At 36.3% G+C, this 19,049-nt stretch overlaps 1 protein-coding gene across 1 annotated transcript in view; it reads right to left on the bottom strand.

The window, feature by feature from the left end:
* Positions 1 to 265: 265 nt before the first annotated feature.
* Positions 266 to 19,049, bottom strand: part of LOC127431767 (reversion-inducing cysteine-rich protein with Kazal motifs-like) — a 92,160-nt gene continuing 73,376 nt past the window's right edge. The window contains exons 14-21 of the mRNA XM_051682303.1: positions 18,821 to 19,009; positions 16,627 to 16,749; positions 15,861 to 16,032; positions 9,689 to 9,884; positions 8,524 to 8,734; positions 8,360 to 8,433; positions 7,256 to 7,411; positions 266 to 2,374 (exon numbers count right to left, since the gene is read on the bottom strand). Coding sequence (XP_051538263.1) covers positions 2,156 to 2,374; positions 7,256 to 7,411; positions 8,360 to 8,433; positions 8,524 to 8,734; positions 9,689 to 9,884; positions 15,861 to 16,032; positions 16,627 to 16,749; positions 18,821 to 19,009 — 1,340 coding nt within the window. The 3' untranslated portion in view covers positions 266 to 2,155. The remainder of the gene's footprint in view (positions 2,375 to 7,255; positions 7,412 to 8,359; positions 8,434 to 8,523; positions 8,735 to 9,688; positions 9,885 to 15,860; positions 16,033 to 16,626; positions 16,750 to 18,820; positions 19,010 to 19,049) is intronic.

The following is a 19,049-nucleotide window of genomic DNA, read 5'->3' as shown; positions in this document are numbered from 1 at the left end:
CTATATTAAAAGTGTTTTAGCATTGTGTGAGGAACAGGGCGGAAAATACATGTTTATGAACTGATAACCTGCCGTTTTACTTGTGATTTGTGTAAAAGTGAATCAAATTTGTTGTTGTAGTGCCTCTAATGTTCATTTTACCAGGAAACTGCCGCCATACGCACGAGTCAAAAATGCAGGCCTAGGTATAGTAATGTGTTTCAATGAGACCAGGTTGGAAAAAATTTATGGCACCTTTAACATTCAATTATTTAGAATGTTCAACCAGAGTCTCAACCAGTTTATTAAACATGGCATTCTGATAAAATCCTTAGGCAATATGATCACATTTATTATCATATAAAAAAAAAAAATATACATGGGAAGCGTTACACACATAAGACAAACAGACAGGACACAATAAGGCCCATCCCACCATGCAACACAGCTGCCTAAGCAAAATAATACTGTTTGAAAAAAAGGTGGCCCTTAATGTGGTACAGGCACATACACAACACTTCCAGCTCAAAGACATGACAACACAATACATTCTGTAAAAACACTTAAGAATACACATGCAAGCGCTAGATTTTAAAATGGCACATTGTGACTTTTTCATCAGAAACATCTCAAAATAGAACATTTAGCTTCTCTTATCAACATAAAGTTTTTGTTTTTGCAATACTTCATATTTAAAAAAGAAATCTATACACACATACGTATATATTTTAGAGGTGTAACGGTACATGTATTCATCCCGAACCATCACGGTACTGACGTCACGGTTCGGTGCGTGCAGTCAGACGAAGAATACATCTGAGTCAGTCACAGGCGATGCACTCCAATCCAGAAGGGGGCGTGCGCGGTAATGCAACACTGTTTGCTAACCGCCACAACAGGAAAAAGAGCAGAAGAAGAAGAGACCTTCTCTGCACCAACACAAAACAAGAATGGCTTCTCCTATTGCACAAGTTTTATTTTTCATTATTCTATTTATTTTGTACTTTTATAACACAAGAGATGCTTTTCAGTTTTATAGCTGATTGTGACCAAATACCTTTTATTTTTTATCAACCCTACAAAAAAAATATGGCCTATGCAAGAGTGCATTCTGTTTACTGCTAAGTGCTTAATACACTAAAGGAGGCTGTACGGTACCAACTGCCTCAGGGGGGACTAAATGCCACTAGGTGGAACAAACTGTAATTTGCACTACTGTCTGTTCAAAATAAATGAAAAGAAACCTAGCATTTGGGATTTGTTGCTTTTTCCTGTTGCACCGAACTCGTATCGAACCGTGACCCCAAAACCGAGGTATGTACCGAACCGTGACTTCTGTGTACCGTTACACCCCTAATATATATATATATATATATATATATAATATATAAACTTTAAAGCAAGGCATATTGTGTTTACCACTTTATGGTTAAGCAGTACGATTGTCATATTTGTTTACATGGCTGTAGTTCCTCTTTTTTATTTGGAGTTTTGACTACGAGGAACAATAAAATAAAAACATTTGTCTCTCAGGTGTGGCTGAAAAGTCCGCTTTTCTTGTTTGACTGAGATTTTAGATTATAGATAATTCAAAGGCATCAAATAATGGATAAAATCAACTTAGTGTTGAAAATATCACAAACCTTTCCTCAGGCAGAGAGTATTATACTAAGCATGTGCTGAATACATCTCATCTCTCTATCATATTTGTGATTGAAGACATTTTATGTGTTGAAATTGCCCCCAGTCTCCCCTACTTTCAGGTCTTTTCTTATACTAAGATACAATAGTGTTTTGAAAGCTGATATGTGCATGAGTAATTGGGTCAGTAAGACATTTAAAAGCAGCAATTGTCTTGCATCTTAACCCGACATCTGAAAAGTTGTGCTGTCTATAACTCATGTTTCTTCATTTACTCTTTTCGCTCCACCATTTTCAAAGCTGAAGTCAGTGCCCTTACAAGACAGCATAGTACAGTTTCCTTGCGAAGAAGTCCTTAATTGTGTGAGATAAAATATTTTTTCATCTCAGTAAGTTGGAATTTGATTGTCCTTGTCATTTTGCAGTGTAATGATTGTCTAGACAATGTCGACTGGAACAGCTTCCTGTCGAGACATGTGGTGACCTTGGAAGGCCAGAGGTCAAACACATGGTAGTGTTACTTGGCATTGTGGGATTACAAGGGAAACTGGGTCCCTGTTATAGAAAGGAGGAGACAGAAGAGGAAGAGACAGAGGGAGAAAAAGAGTGGGGTGGTGGTAGCAGCTGAACTGATGGTGGAAAGTTTGACCTCAGAGTTGAGGAAGGCAGACAGGGGCACGTGGGACACCAGTGTGGGGCTTCCAGAGTTTATGAGGGAGTCAATCTTCTCTGCTTCTTTACTGCAGGCTTCAATCTGTGGATACACAGAAGACAGAAACATATATTTTAGCTGCACTCGCTCTGGCTCTGCAGAAATAGGGCAGTAAGTCCTTGTGGACAGCTTTAATATTTTTAGGTAAATGTGAGGAACATCTGGAGCATGATGCAACCGCATGAAACCATGCACTAGAGAATGAAGAGGGTGGAGACCTTTCTCAGCATGCTAGTGACTTAATTTGCTGGTTTGTCTGGGAATAAAGACAATAAACTAAACTGCTGTTTTTTTTACAGGGTCTAATTAATTGTTTGATGACTAATGGGCACATTGATCATCATTTCATAGAAAAATATTGTAACACAGAGCTATAATTCTACAAATTATTTTAAATGTCTTACAATAACAAAGAAAATCTTTGCTTTGATTAACAATTTTCGGTGCCACTACTTTTAATGTACTTACATTGAAAAACTAAGCATTTGTACTTTTTGTGTACATATTCGTTATTCTGCGAAACTCACAAGATTTGCATTTTAACAAACAATAACAGATATTATTACATGCAGGTACTTTAAATGTAAGTGCGGTGTCTAGCGCTTTATTACAGAGTAGTTAAAGACATCAAGTATAAAGTGGGTCCCAGTTTTCTTTAGTAATAATCAGCAAAAAAAGAGAAGCCTTCCTTTTTCCTTGTCCATCACACACAGTACACATCACCCTCAGATTTTTACAGTGTGAAAGCAGCATGTTAACATATGGTGTGCTCTAAGGTTTGTGAAGAAAATATGGGGCTGAAACGTGCAGTCAATTCTTTTGCTGTACAGTGACATCATTGGCTTTCCTCTTCTAACTTACTAAAACACATTGGAACAAATTAATACTGCAAGTACAGATGGTGCATCTAAGCATAACTTGAGGTGGTTTTTTCATGGTTTTTTTTCTTCAACGTTATTGGTGCATTACTGCATTTTAGTGTATTGTATTGTATTTAAAGTAGGGCTGTCAATTGATTACAAATTTAAATCGAATTAATTACATGATATGACGATTAATTAATGTAATATATTCACTGAGAAAGGACCTCAAATAACAATAATTCAATATATGATTAAATAATTAGTTATATCTACATAATTATAATATACACTCACTGAACACTTTATTAGGAACACATGTACACCTTCTTATTCATGTAATTATCTAATCAGCCAATCGTGTGGCAGCAGTGCAGTGTATAAAATCATGCAGATGCAGGTCAGGAGCTTCAGTTAATATTTACATCAACCACCAGAATTGGGAAAAAAATTTGATCTCAGTGATTTAGACCGTACCATGATTGTTGGGCTGGTTTGAGTATTACTGTAACTGCTGATCTCCTGGGATTTTCACACATAGCAGTCTCAAGAGTTTAATCAGAAACATCCAGTGAGCGGCAGTTCTGCGGAAATGCTTTGATGATAGAGGTCAACGGAGAATGGCCAGACTGGTTTGAGCTGACAGAAAGGCTACGGTATCTCAGATAACCGCTCTGTACAATTGTAGTGAGCAGAATAGCATCTCAGAATGCACAACACGTCGAACCTTGAGGCGGATGGGCTACAACAGCAGAAGATCACATCGGGCACTTTATTAGGACCATAGTGTTAATAAAGTTCTATGTGAGTGTATATTATAAATATAATAATTCAGATAATTAAAATGTATTATGTTATTGTGTCAGATGAATAAAGCATTGATAAGACAATGCAAAAAGTGGCTTTAGAAGGCAATATATTGTTTAATTTCCATATTATTGAACATAAGACTTTCACTGGCCTGCAGTCCACAGAAATCCATTTTACAACTGAATTCGACAACCTGTCTGAGATTTATTATAAGGGCTTTTCTAAGGACACATCAATGTACACCTCCATCAGATGGATGCTTCTGGAGCATCTACCTTTGGTTGCGTGCGCTCCATCAAGCAGTGTTTGAACACAAGTACGCACTCTCATATTGTGCTGTCGCTAGTGTCAAGCAAACCTGAGTTTGGTTTGTTCGCTGTACAGCTGAGTGTTGCCTATACAGCTGGAGTATTGCTTACTGCCCCCTGCTGAAAACAGGTGGTACTTCAAGCTTGTATTGCTCCGATGGAAAGAATATTTCTTATTATAGTCAGGGGACATGATTAATTGTGGTTTTTTTTATATAATAAATCGCACTGAATTAATGCATAAAATCGACAGCCCTAATTTAAAATGAATTGAATGTATTGATATTTAATGATAATTACAGTCCACACTATACAAAATGTCCAGGCCATATTTCACTCCAAAATCAAAAGAAAGAAATAAGAAATTATATTTTGCATAAAGAAAATTAACAACATTTTTAAGTCAATGTTTTAATGACAATGAAGCACATTTCCTTGGCCCAAATCTCAGTGGCCCACTGCAGGGATATAGATTCCAAGGGGGATGGGGGGGGGAGGTAACCCCCCAATAATCAAAACACGCAAGTACAACCCCCCGCCATTATTTATACCATGATCAATGGAAATATGTAAATGCTTCACACTGCAACCCCATGTTCAGGCCAAATCTACACCCTTGGCCCACTGTAAATCTGAAAATCATAATTGTAAATAAACATCATGGTAGTATTTATTGTAAAGCAAGGTGATATTAATAAAAAAACAAAACAATAATAACATATTCATTACAGCAATTTGAATTTGGGTGAAATAGGATCAATTGTAATGAAAATTGTTATACATTATCAATATTTACAGAGAAAGGCCCCCCAAATAAAGATAACGTGATAACACTTTACAATAAAGGTGACCGTTAATACATAAAATGTCATGAATAAACAATGAACAATATATATTTTTACAGCATTTATTAATCTTTGTTAATGTTAGTTAATGAAAATAACATTTTTAATTGTTAGTTCATGTTAGTTCATAGTGCATTAACTAATGTTAACTTATACAAATTTTGATTTAAAAAAATATATTAGTATATGTTGTAACTAACATTAACAGAGATTATTAAATGCTGTAAAAGTATTGTTCATTGTTGGTTCATGTTAACAAATGTTGTTAACTAATGTAAACAAATGGAACCTTATTGTAAAGTGTTACCGATAATTTAGTATATAATGTATAAAATAATTATAAATATAATATATAATAAATATTATAATTAAGATAATTCAAATACATTACATCATACAGTATGCATGTATTGTGGCAGTAGACACGTAAAGCATTTATGTAATTAATCACGTAATTAATTTGAACTGCAGTGCATCTCACTGATCTCTGCATCACCTTGGTCAAAGAATGGACTACACTCTTAAAATGGAATACACAGACTATCAATAAATTGCCAACAACAGACGTCATCAGCCAACTAACAAAGGACAATGCATCTGTATTCATTTCCTCAGTTAATTCAGGATGGACTTCAAAGACATTTAGTCATTAATCTTACAGTTCAAACAAGATCTATTTGTTTAAACACTGGCCCCTAACTTTTTCTTAGATTACTAATTTTAAGCAATGACTTGTACTACACACAAATAACTAATATTGGCATTATATTCATGCTGGTTAGCCAGAGGGGAACTGGCCCCCACAGTTTATCCCAAGGTTATTTTTCTCCATTAACCAACATCTTATGGAGTTTTGTATTCCTTGCCACAGTAGCCTTCAGCTTGCTCACTGGGGGCCTAAATACAATTATTATTTACTAATTTATTTATTTAATTTTTAGGCACAATTTACAATCATGTTTTTTAGCAAACTGCACAGTTATGACTCTAAGACATTACTATATTACAGCTTCTTTTTCTGATAAAGCATAATTTTCTGTAAAGCTGCTTTGAAATTATACATGTGTTAAGTGGTATACAAATAAAAATGACTTGACTTGAATTTCTACAATACAAAAAGTGTCTTAAAAGTCAAAATTTTGTTTCCATACATTGAACATAACCCTATTATTGGTCTACTTCCGTCTGAGCTATTTTTAATTGTTGGTCTATATACTCATGCGTCAGACGGACGCTTTCGGAGCATCTCTCTTTGGTTGCATTGTGTTTCACTAGTTTTCAGCATCTCTTTTGTCAAGTTAAATGTAGTTTGAAATGTTGACAGACGTCCCAAGATCCCTGTATTCTGTTGTGCTTGGACCAGCTGTATTTGAGACTGTTGAAGGCTGTGCTGCCTGTTGTTCTCGATGGATTGACGAGGCGTGTTGCCTGTAAAGTTGGACCTGACTGCCCCCTACTGTCACATCAAGCTTGAATTGCTCCGATGGTAAGAACATTTCTTATTACAGGATTTACATATGGATCTGGGGCATGATTAATTGTGTTAATTTTTTTAATGTGTTATTTTTTATATAATTAATCACACTAAATTAATGCATTAAATTGACATCCCTAATAATATATATATATATATATATATATATATATATATATATATAAAATTATGAAGACTATATAAACTGTTAGTGCTACCAACATTGTATCTGTTATTTGCATCACACTCACACACAAACACACACACACACACACATGTTGGTGCAGCTATCATTATGAGGACTCTCCATAGACATAATGATTTTTATACTGTACGAACTATAGATTCTGTCCCCTAACCCTACCCCTAAACCTAACCCTCACAAAAAACTTTCTGCATTTTTACATTTTCAATAAAACATCGTTTAGTATGTTTTTTAAGTGATTTGAATTATGGGGACACTAGAAATGTCCTCATAAACCGCATTTATAGCATAATACCCTTGTAATTACCAGTTTGTAACCTAAAAAAAAGTCCTCGTAAACCACTTAAACCTGATCACCCACCCCTCCCCACCCCCCGGTCCCCCAAACACACACACAGACACACACACATTGAACACAAACCTGCAGTGGTGTAGGCTGCTGGTCAACAGGCACAATGAGGATGATGATCTCAGAGTCGATGCTCAGGTAGCCAAAGATGTCACACTGAGGGACAGAGATGTGTAGCCGCAGGATTTTCAGGATGTTGTGCACCGTCACAGGCTGATTCCTGTTCAGCTGAGAACACACACACACACACACGTACAGTGTTGTAAAACTGAGAAATATGAAAACAGTATGTGCAGTCTCCTTTAATACACTTAAGACTATTTATCTATACATTTTTTAGTAAAATTTTTTCAAGTGGCTCATTTTAAAGACCCCATGAAAATACCTTCTTTCCTGTGTTCACGTATTTCCATAAGTTGGGACGGGACATTAAATAGACAACAGAATTTAGTTTAGTTCACAGCCACAAACATGTATTTTTTACTTGCTTTTGCTAGTCCGTGTCAGGTGGTGTTAGAGTGAGGTACAGTTTATTTTCATTCTATTGGACAAAAATGTATATGCTCCGGCATGCATATTTTGGGCAGTTTAACAGAAAAAGAAAGATTACATTATAAATGTGCATATAGTATTGTCACCTTTTAGGAGAACACTAGCATATAGATGGCCTCAAAGCTAACAGACATGGACTAAAAAATCTCCAATTTTGTTTTCATGGGGTCTTTAAATGGCTAACAAGGGTAAACAGTTTCTGTGCACATAAAATCAAATACCACTGAACAATTTGTACAAAAATGGAAAACTTTATCAACCATATCCACTGCATTTATTACATGTAACATTTGTTTACTCTTGTGGAGTGAGGCCAGTCCCCATACATTACAGTCCACTGTTAATAAAAATTAAATATTAAACACTACTTAAAGAGCATTGTTAGAGACTAATATGCTTAGAGATACAGCGTGGGTGATGAAAACCCTTCTGTTTGGGAGTAACAAGCTTCTTATGGGAATACCCAGGTGGGGCTGTTACAGTTTAAGATCAATTCTGCCACCTGCTGTGTGCATGGTGTAAATGCAATTGACACATGGCTAAAATTGGAGAACTCTAAATGAAAGAAAAGGAGGGAATGAGTTGGAGGGCAGAAAAAAGCACAAGACTTAGTGAAATATTTACCTTAGCGAAGATATTCATCTGTTCTTTGTTCCAGAGGATTTGTAGCATACCTGCACACACAGGACAGCAGGCGCCTGCGAACACACAAAACAATCAAACTGTGTCGCTACATCTCTACAGCATATAACGTTACACTGATATTTATGGTAGGAAACAGTACTAACCAGGTGGTGTGACTGGATTGCAGCCCTCTGTGGAGAGAGGAGGACAGGGCACAGCGTTACACCCTGAGTCGGATGTGAACTCTGACACCACCCCGACCGCATGGCAGCGACCCTGATAGTCCACAGCAACGCGGTCTGAAAAAGCTTCACACACTGTACTGTAGGTTTCTCCATTGTGGCCACACACCTCTCTGGGCTTCCTGCAAGCATCCTACAAACAACACATAACACCCATTAGTAGTCTAGAGTAATAAACTGATCTGTGCTCAATATCTAATGACATTTCATTACTGTTGTTGCAGTTTTGTTAAAGCAATGAATATTATCAGAGCATGCCAAAACACCACATATTACAGTGAGCTGCTGCTACTTTCATGTCTCTTTTTATCACCCTACGCTCACTTTATTCTCACATAATAAAATCATTTTAACTCAAATCAATATTTCATTCATTTATTAGCTAAACAGCCATGAAATAAGATATTCACATCAGGGTCCTGATGTTTGTATCATCAGGGCAGCGTTCAGGCAGCAGCAATTAGCAAATATATTGATCTTTTAATAATGCGGAGTGCCAATTAAATTTGAACGCTCAGCCAAGAGCTCTGTCTAGAGTGAACGCTGCTTTCAACTTTGGCTGCTTTCAAATTCAAATGTAATACTACTTGAGAAAGAACATCTGAACTCAATAAATACCAAGCAAGCTTAGACTGGTCATTCATCACATCACAGAATATTGCATGTCATTAAAATTCAAAGCAGAATATCAGTAACATATACCACATCATAGAATACTGAACGTATTCTACATACAAAACAGAATATAATTATCTTCTGTTGTCTTCTGGCTTAAATGGCTATTTTTGCCATAAACATTCATTTTAACTGGCATTAAATTACTGTGCTAAATATTGTCAAGATTTTAGAAAGGCTGCATTAATTAATATTAACTAGGTGATGTCACCCGAAAAGGAAAGTTGTTTCAGAGAAGGATTACAAAACCAAAGATTTCTTCTTCTTTGAAATACAGTAACATGTACAATTTATTTAAAGTAAATAAAGTGCATTTTGATTTCATGTTGTGAAGTGAATTCTAGTTTAGGGGAATGAAAATTCTGTTCAAAAATTTGCATGACCTTAACTCCCCATTGTAGTGTATTCCTACCTGACAGTGGCCCATGTATGCCAGGGTTTTGCTCCGTAAATGCAGTAGACACAGATTGGCATGCTCCGTGTTATCTGTGTCACAAACTGGATCCAGCTGGTTCTGGTCACAGCCAGATGGGCGAGTAGCGCACTCGTACTGTGGGCAGGGATAGACTAACAGATCCGTCAAACAAACTTGCCGTTTAGGTATGCACCTGTGAACAAATAGATATGACAAATTGATAGGATATTGGTCTTGGCAGACTAGATCTGCTATGCTGCTGTTTCAGAGCAAGTACAGAGACTTACTACTGCTTGAACATACACAGACATACTGAGTTAAGCATATGGACATGCTGCTACTGCTGTACAATTAGTAAAACATAAGACATGCTGCATCAGGCATGTATGACATGATGCTGCACAATTAGACATAAATACAATCGCCATGTAGCAGATCTAGACAAGTGAAGCTGGGTTTCAGAAAAAAGTGCGCTGCAGTGAAACCGGCTTACTTGCAAACTGAGCAAATTCAAATTTTGGGCAAAGAGAAAGTACACAAGTTGTTTGGCAACCCGATTACATATCAAAGGACCTATCAACTTATTCCATGTGAGTCAATTAGCTTGTCATTTCACATGTGAGCGAGCTGATTGGCTAACAAGTTCAAAGAACCTATCAGCTTTCTTACCAGAATTGCATGCCTGAGCTTAGTCATTAATAATATATATATATATATATATATATATATATATATATATATATATATATATATATATATATATATATATATATATATATATATTATAGTTTTGAATAGCTGTTATGTCATTTCATAATAGCACTTTACATTTAATATACAGTACTGTGCATAAGTCTTAGGCACATAAGATGTTTCACAAAAGCATTTGTCTAAAGATGGTTATTTATATCTTCAGCTTTAGTGTGTCAATAGGAAATATAAATGTTAGACTCCCAAAAATTACTTTTGAAAATAGAAAACATTAGTATAGAAGAACAGGGAGCCCTGCAACAGATGTCATGGCCCCCACAGAGCCCCCCACTGAACATCGTGTCTGTCTGAGATTACATAAAGAGACAGAAGCAATTGAGACAGCCGAAATAGATAGAAGAACTGTGGCGAATTCTCCAGGAAGCTTGGTACATCCTATCTGCCAACAACCAAGAAAAACTGTGTCCAGGTGTTCCTAAGAGAATTGGGGCTGTTTTAAAGGCAAATGTGGTCACACCGAATATTGATTTAGCTTTTTTATGTTTACTGGACTTTGTATGATGTTAATTGATAAAGGAAAACTATTTATGTCATTATTTTTGAAGGCATCCTCACTATGCAACATTTTTCACAAGTGCCTAAAACTTCAAATTCTGGAATCAAATTCCACAGGAGAGTAACCTCATCCAACCATGAAAAACAGTACTGTGATGGTATCAAATAGTAATACCATGGTTTTTGATATATGCATGGAACTAAATGATTACTATATTTATGTACCATGGTATTCATGTGGTAATCCAAGGTACTTCAAAGAATACCATGATACTACCATTGTACATGTCCATAAAAACATGGCATTGCTATATTACCATGTCCAGATTGAACATGGTAGTACCATGGTACATTTTTCTAAATAAAATATTGATTAAATGTATGTTAAAGGATTAGTTCACCCAAAAATGAAAATCCTCTCATGATTTACTTACCTTTAAGCCATCCCAGATGTGTATGGCTTTCCTTCTTCACAGAACCGAAGTGAATAATTTGATAAGCACAGTTTAACTCTGTTTGTCCATACAATACAAGTAAATAGGTGACATTAGACTACTGGCTATTTGACAGTCCAAAAGGCATATTTATGCAGCATAAAAGTAATCATGACTCCAGTCGATCAATGATTGTATTCTGAAGCAAATCGATAGGTTTGTGAAAAAATAAATCAGTAATTAAAACTTTATTAACTTAAAAAAAAAATTTCCTGCCAGCAGTCGACACATCACACTGCTGTCACGTGACTTAAGCATGATGGTGCGTTCACGTGAGAAGTCGGAAGCGTGCTTTGTATACAACAGAAATACAGCGCTGGCCGGAAGCAATGATTTAAAGTTAAAAACGTTTTAACTATCGATTTGTTTCTTACACCAACCTATCGGTATGCTTAAGAAGACATTAATTGATCGACTGGAGTCGTGTGGATTACTTTTATGCTGCCTAAATATGACATTTGGACCATCAAACAACCAGCAGTCTAATGACAATTGTATACTTCCATTGTATGGACAAAAAGAGCTGAAATGCGCTTATAAAAATCTTCACTTCGGAAGAGGGAAAGACATACACATCTGGGATGGCTTAAAGGTAAGTCAATCATGAGAAAATTTTCATTTTTGGGTGAACTAACCCCCCCCCTTTTTTTTTATCAAGATTAAAATATATATACACTACAGGTCAAAAGTTTTGAAACACTTGACTGAAATGTTTCTCAAGATCTTAAAAATCTTTTGATCTGAAGGCATATGCTTAAATGTTTGAAATTAGTTTTGTAGACAAAAATATAATTGTGCCACCATATTAATTTATTTCACTATAAATCTAAAATGTAATAAAAAAATAAATAAAAAAAGTTTTTGAAATTGATGACTTGGACCAAATAATAAAGAAAATCAGCCAATAAGTGCCCAACATAGATGGGACTCCATCAATACAGTTTAAAAAGCATCCCAGGGTGATACCTCAAGAAGTTGCTTGAGAAAATGTCAAGAGTACATGTCTGCAAATTCTAGGCAAAGGGTGAGTACTTTGAAGTTGCTAAAATATAACACAGTTTTGATTTATTTTGGATTTTGTTTAGTCACAACATAATTCCCATAGTTCCATTTATGTTATTCCATAGTTTTGATGACTTTACTATTATTCTAAAATTAAAATAAAGAATGAGTAAGTGTTTCAAAACTTTTGAACGGTAGTGTATATAAACTCAGCAAAAAACAGAAACGTCCCTTTTTCAGGACACAGTATTTTAAAGATAATTTTGTAAAAATCCAAATAACTTTACAGATCTGTATTGTAAAGTGTTTAAACAATTTTTCCATGCTTATTCAATGAACCATAAACAATTAATGAACATGCACCTGTGGAACGGTCTTTAAGACACTAACAGCTTACAGATGGTAAGCAATTAAGGTCACAGTAATAAAAACTTAGGACACTATAGAGACCTTTCTACTGACTCCAGTCGATCAATGAACACCAAAGAAAGATGCCCAGGGTCCCTGCTCATCTGTGAGAACATGAATGCTTCATGGAGGCATGAGGACTGCAGATGTGGCCAGGGCAATAAATTGCAATGTCCATACTGTGAGACAAGACAGTGCTATAGAGAGACATGAAGGACAGCTGATCGTCCTCGCAGTGGCAGACCACGCGTAACGACACCTGCACAGGATCGGTACATCCAAATATCACACCTGTGGGACAGGTACAGGATGGCAACAACAACTGCCCGAGTTACATCAGGAATGCACAATCCCTCCATCAGTGCTCAGACTGTCTGCAATAGGCTGAGAGAGGCTGGACTGAGGGCTTGTAGGCCTGTTATGTTTTGTGTTATGTAAAATTTCATTCCAGATCATTTTCTTAAATACACCATGCATAAGCCAACAGTAAATACTCAATGCAAATAATATGGGCCAGGTTTGTCTTTCAAATCTCTGTCTTTGGAAACCAGACGTGTTCATTTATTTCTATGTACTGATGTTACCATTATAAACGTACCTACAGTGTTTAACATCAAGTGTTCGTCATTTTACCATCTTGTTTACCAAGGAACAAATGAAGGTGAAAAGCCTTCCTTTGAATAACGGGCCAAGGAGGTGTTACGCAACATGCATTGCTAAGTGTTACATAAGAAAGACGTCAAACAGCACTTGTCATAGAAGGGAGATTGACAAAAAGACCCTCAATTGATGTTTGAGTCATTTTACTAGTACTAGTATTTAGCATGAAAGAAAAAGATGAATACAATTTCACATCATGAAAAATATGGCCTAAACCGTTGCTCTTTAGTAATATTGATACTTGCCTTATTAAGCAGGACTAATAAACAAACTGCGTGTACAACTGGCCATAAAATGATGTTGAAACCAACTTCACATATAAATCTTGAGTTTCCATTGCTTCATTCACACTCACTGTGAAACCCATATGTTCACATGTGGCGAATGTCTGGAGTCAGCCACTGTTAAATTGGGCCTGTGATGTAAGATCCGTTTCCCGGAGTGGACTGATCCATTTAGGCCACAAAGGCTAATCAAATGGCAGGGTGATTTCAGAGGAAGGGTTACATAAACAGGGTCCCCCCACAGTCCTCCTCCAGGCAGAATTGTTGTAGACTAGAGAAGGAAACTGCGAGACACCTGAACAAACAATGAGTCTAGATGGTCCAAGCTAATTTGGGGGGAAGTCGACAGATGAAGTCGGGAGTTAAGCAAAAAGATGTAGTGAAGCTAGTAGGTGAAAAATCAAAATTGAGCTCCAGACCCCTGACAGACCCCTTGTTGACCATCTGCAAGTTCAGATTGTTAATGCTTGAAGAACTAAGGTTTTAAAGGAATATCTAGGGTCAAATACAACCAGAAAATAATTTAGATTCATCCCCCCGGTTTGTAAAAATGAACAGAAAACACAAACGGATGCACTTACAGAGGAAGCCTAGCAGGCAATTGGAACAGAAGCTCAGAAATTTGAAGTTTTTACTTTTGGTAAAGCTTTGAAGTTTTGTTTACAGTACCTTTTGAGGTGGAACTACTTTTCCTGTGGATGAACTTCTGGTTATGCATTACCAACATAATTGCTGTAGGTAAAGTTTGCTTCATATTAACAGTGCTTTATGGACAGTTATGTTATGTCCTTTCTTGGTGTTCTCGTGCAAATACCTTTTGAAAGTAATCTGGTTTACTATTATAACTGGTTGTTACATGATATTAAAGATTGGATATAACTTTGCACAGACAAGGTTGGTAAGCGACTCTTTCACACAAGTCTCATTCTAACATGTGTAGATGTCAGCCTGATCTCATGAAATTTATGTGACAATGGAAGCATTTTTACAAACCAAAATGACATGCTCCATTACAGGTTTTACTGCAGTTTCCAAGTGAAATGTCCAGCGGGGGGTGCCAAAAGCGAGTGAAATGATGTTCTAATCAGATGAGGTTTTTAGGGTGACTATTAGATGGATTTTTTAATGAATAAAATGTACATTCCTTACCTAAAACTTCAACCTAAACTTAATCAATAGTGTTAAAAAAAAATGGCAAAAAAAAACTCAGACATCTTTACACTAAATCAACACTTAAACTTAACCGCTAGTGTTTTAAAAGCAAATTTGACATTACAAGTACATTTACTGATGCAACCACATAATTTCAAGTCGCTTCTATGACCTTTCGCTTCACTTTCAATTAGTTTCGAGCGTCTTTGGCTGGGCTCGATTCCAAAGTCCAGCATTCTTTCAAGTGAGCTACTGCGGAAGCTAATCATGTTGGAATAAGTGTGTAAAAGTAGGTGGGTCTGTAATACAAGCTTTAAATGTAACATTTCTCAAATGATGCGTTAGAGTAAAAGTGTTTTGATATAATTACATAGCAGGGTGTGAATAATACAGCAAATAAAAAGTGTTTATAAAGTCATAATCAGCTGTTGCAGTCGTGATTTGTGTGAAAGTGAATGAAACGCAGAGTTGTTGTAGCACCTCTACTGTTAATTTTACCAAGAAACTGCTGCAAAACTTAGAAAGAGGCAAGTAAAACTCAAGTTTGCAAAAATGTAGTTATAGTAATGTTCATTCTATGAGTGTAGGTTTGTAAAAGTTACTGAAATATTTTCGAAACGATTATTTATACGAATGCCTCTTAGGCTTCCATCTTTTTTACAAACTTAGCGAAGAGGCAAAATTATTTGTTGTGGTTATCGACAGCAATCCACAAATCCCATAATGTTCATTTAACTTTGTTTGGCCACAATATAATTCTACAGTATAAACTTAATGAAACAAGCTGATTGCCAAGAAAAATCTTCTCTTTGTTAATGCAGGAAAGATATTAATGTGAATAAACTATTTGATTAACCATCTGCTTTTGATTAAGAAGGAAATGAATGTTCTGAAGGTTCAAACCTTTGGTTCCTTTGACAGGGGTTTGGTGAGCAGGGATCGATGCTTCTGCAGGACCCAAAAACAAACTGATTGTCTCGGAAGCCGACACAGCGTGCAACACAAGCACTGGGGTATGTGCGTCCATTACGTGCACAAACAGGCACAAAATGATCAGCACAGCCGCAAGGAAGCCCTGAGGGAGAGTGAAAAAAGAAAAAAATGTGTAGGCGTCGATATTCAGTATGATTTTTATGACTAGAAATATGTCATTTGTTACTTAATGTGATACATTATGTCCCATTTTGAGTGATGCCATACATAGAGCAGGTACTGTAAAAGGGTATGGCATAAAATACTCTTGAGAAGTTGACATGTCCTGAGTTGTGACATGCTATGCTCCATCTAAAACAATTTTAAACAGCATTTTGCTGTTTTTTCCAACTTTACTTGTATAGCGCTTGACACAATAAAACATTTTCATAGCAACTTTAACAAGAAAACCATATCTTAATGACTAAATGCCCCCTTTAGCAAGCAAAAAGTGACTCATGCATTTTTTATGACCTCAGATTGATTACATAGAGACAACATAGATATTTGTACTTGTAAAAAATAATTTGTCACACTGCAGAACTGCTTAATGAACAAGTGAAGGCAAAAAGTGTTTAATAATTGTGAAAAACGGAAACATTCATACTTTATACATTTTAACCAAAATGCTGATAAAAGGAAAAAGTCAATGTATATGTCATGCGTCAACTACCCAAAAACAAACCAAAACACACACCTGTGAATGGGCGTCGATCCTCATAAGAGCTGTCTGACCTGAGGCATTGGCGAGCAGAGCAGATGGTTTCTCCAGCGAAGCAGGAACATGGGTGGCAGTCTACCCGGAAGGACGTACCATGATCTGCACAGTAAAATCATTACCATCACATTTATTAGTCAACTGCTAATTGGATAACTCATTCACATTAGGATATTTACTCTACCACCATGATATGACATGCCCTATTTATGTACTATTGTATTATTTCTTTAACTTTACTGAGAGAATTGCAGAATATAGCAGACTGCATATGTTTTCCTCTTAGGAACCGTAAAACTCCTTGTGAGATTAGTTTATCTTCCGTATTTAGCACTTTCCAAGCGGGCCTAATCTGGATTGCTTGACACAACTCTAAAACAGAGCACATCTGTCTAAAATAAGCCCAAGATGCCCAACCCCTTTAGAAGTGGAGCAAAAATAAACATGAAAGGAAAGGCAATAAACTCATTCAGGTTCAAACCGACAGGCATAAAAATGAGCTGTTTACAAAAGAAGCACACAAATAATAAAAATAAAACCCTGAAAATACTGCAAACTCACTCACTTATTAACTAATGATATGCATATTTACAATTAGAATTTGCAATTAGAGGGTATGCCCTGAGATGGACTGGCCACCTGTCCAGGGTGTTTCCCTGCCTTCAGCTCAAGACAGCTGGGATAGGCTCCAGCACTCCCTGGGACCCTACATAGGACAAATGGCTATAGAAAATGAATGGATGAATGCATTAGAAGGAATTACAGTTATTTTTATTTATTTATTTATTTCATTGTTGGACTCTTATTTCCTGTTTGATTGCCTGTATTTTAGGACATATTGGAAACATCTTTTGATCTGAAGGCATATGCTTAAATGTTTGAAATTAGTTTTGAAGACAAAAATATCATTGTGCCACCATATTCATTTATTTCATTATAAAACTCAAATTTAATAAAAAAAAGTTTTTGAAATTGATGATTTGGACCAAATAATAAAGAAAAGCAGCCAATAAGTGCCCAACATAGATGGGAACTCCTTCAATACTGTTTCAAAAGCATCCCAGGGTGATACCTCAAGAAGTTGGTTGAGAAAATGTCAAGAGTACATGTCTGCATATTCTAGGCAAAGGGTGACTACTTTGAAGATGCTAAAATATAACACAGTTTTGATTTATTTTGGATTTTGTTCAGTCACAAAATAATTCCCATTGTTCCATTTATGTTATTCCATAGTTTTGATGACTTTACTATTATTCTAAAATGTGAAGAAAAAAAAAAATATAATAAAGACTGAGTAAGTGTTTCAAAACTTTTGACTGGTAAATGGTCTGCACTTATATAGCACCTTTTACCTTAGCGCTTTACACTGTGTCTCATTCACACACACACTCACACACCAGTGACAGCAGAGCTGCCATGCAAGGCACCAGCCTGCCATTGGGAGCAACTTGGGGTTCAGTGTCTTGCCCAAGGACACTTTGGCATGTGGAGTCATGTGGGCTGGGAATCAGACTGCTAACTCTGCAATTAGTGGACAATCTGCTCTACCACCTGAGCCACAGCCGCCCATGTATATATATATATGTGTGTGTGTGTGTGTGTGTGTGTAAGATTATTCCATTGAGAGTTTAGATTGTTATTTATGCAGCACCAAACCAATAGGTGGCAGTGTCCACATAGAACATGACAGTCCACAGCTATTTCTAAGGAAGATTTCTAATTACATGTAACTTGACTGAGTTTGTTGAAAAATTTGATTCATACTTAAATATTTTCTGCAACATTTTTAGCTGGATATAAAAACACAGGAAGTTAATTCTTTTACACTTATTGTTCAATCGAGTGTATCAGTCTAGTGTGTGTAAAATTTTAGCAGATGCATCACAGATATGGGGGCAATGAATGGCACGAGACATAACAAAAAACAGATTTTTTTGTATGAAATACATTTTAATGCAATCAATAGAAATTTACAAGACTTCAAAGTTTTAATTGAGGTAATTAATTAATTTAACGATAAAAAACAGCCCCATTTTCCTTTTATTTTTACAATACGTAACATTTCATGCAACAATGGCTGGACATGTATAAAAGCTGTTGAAAGTAATAGGCTTTGCAACTTAACAACTTGGAAATAATATTGCATGTATATTTAGGCACACAAGGTTCTTACTTTTTCTTTGTCCTCCAATCAAACAGGTCTTGGTGGTGTCAAAGCATGGCATTTCGGCACAGTTCTCCAGACGGCCACTTTGACCGCAGGTGCAAACCTCAAAGCAGCCCACCTGCACGTTCCGAGTGGGCACTTGGATACGGGCATCCATGGGGACGAGAAACTCAGAAGCTTCTCCTAGTTTACACCCTAGAAGACATGAAAAATAGTCTTGAGAAATTTGCAGTGC

The sequence above is a fragment of the Myxocyprinus asiaticus genome, chromosome 41, assembly GCF_019703515.2.
Source record: "Myxocyprinus asiaticus isolate MX2 ecotype Aquarium Trade chromosome 41, UBuf_Myxa_2, whole genome shotgun sequence".
Classification (NCBI taxonomy): Eukaryota; Metazoa; Chordata; class Actinopteri; order Cypriniformes; family Catostomidae; genus Myxocyprinus; species Myxocyprinus asiaticus.
This window is presented reverse-complemented; position numbering and strand designations above follow the sequence as displayed.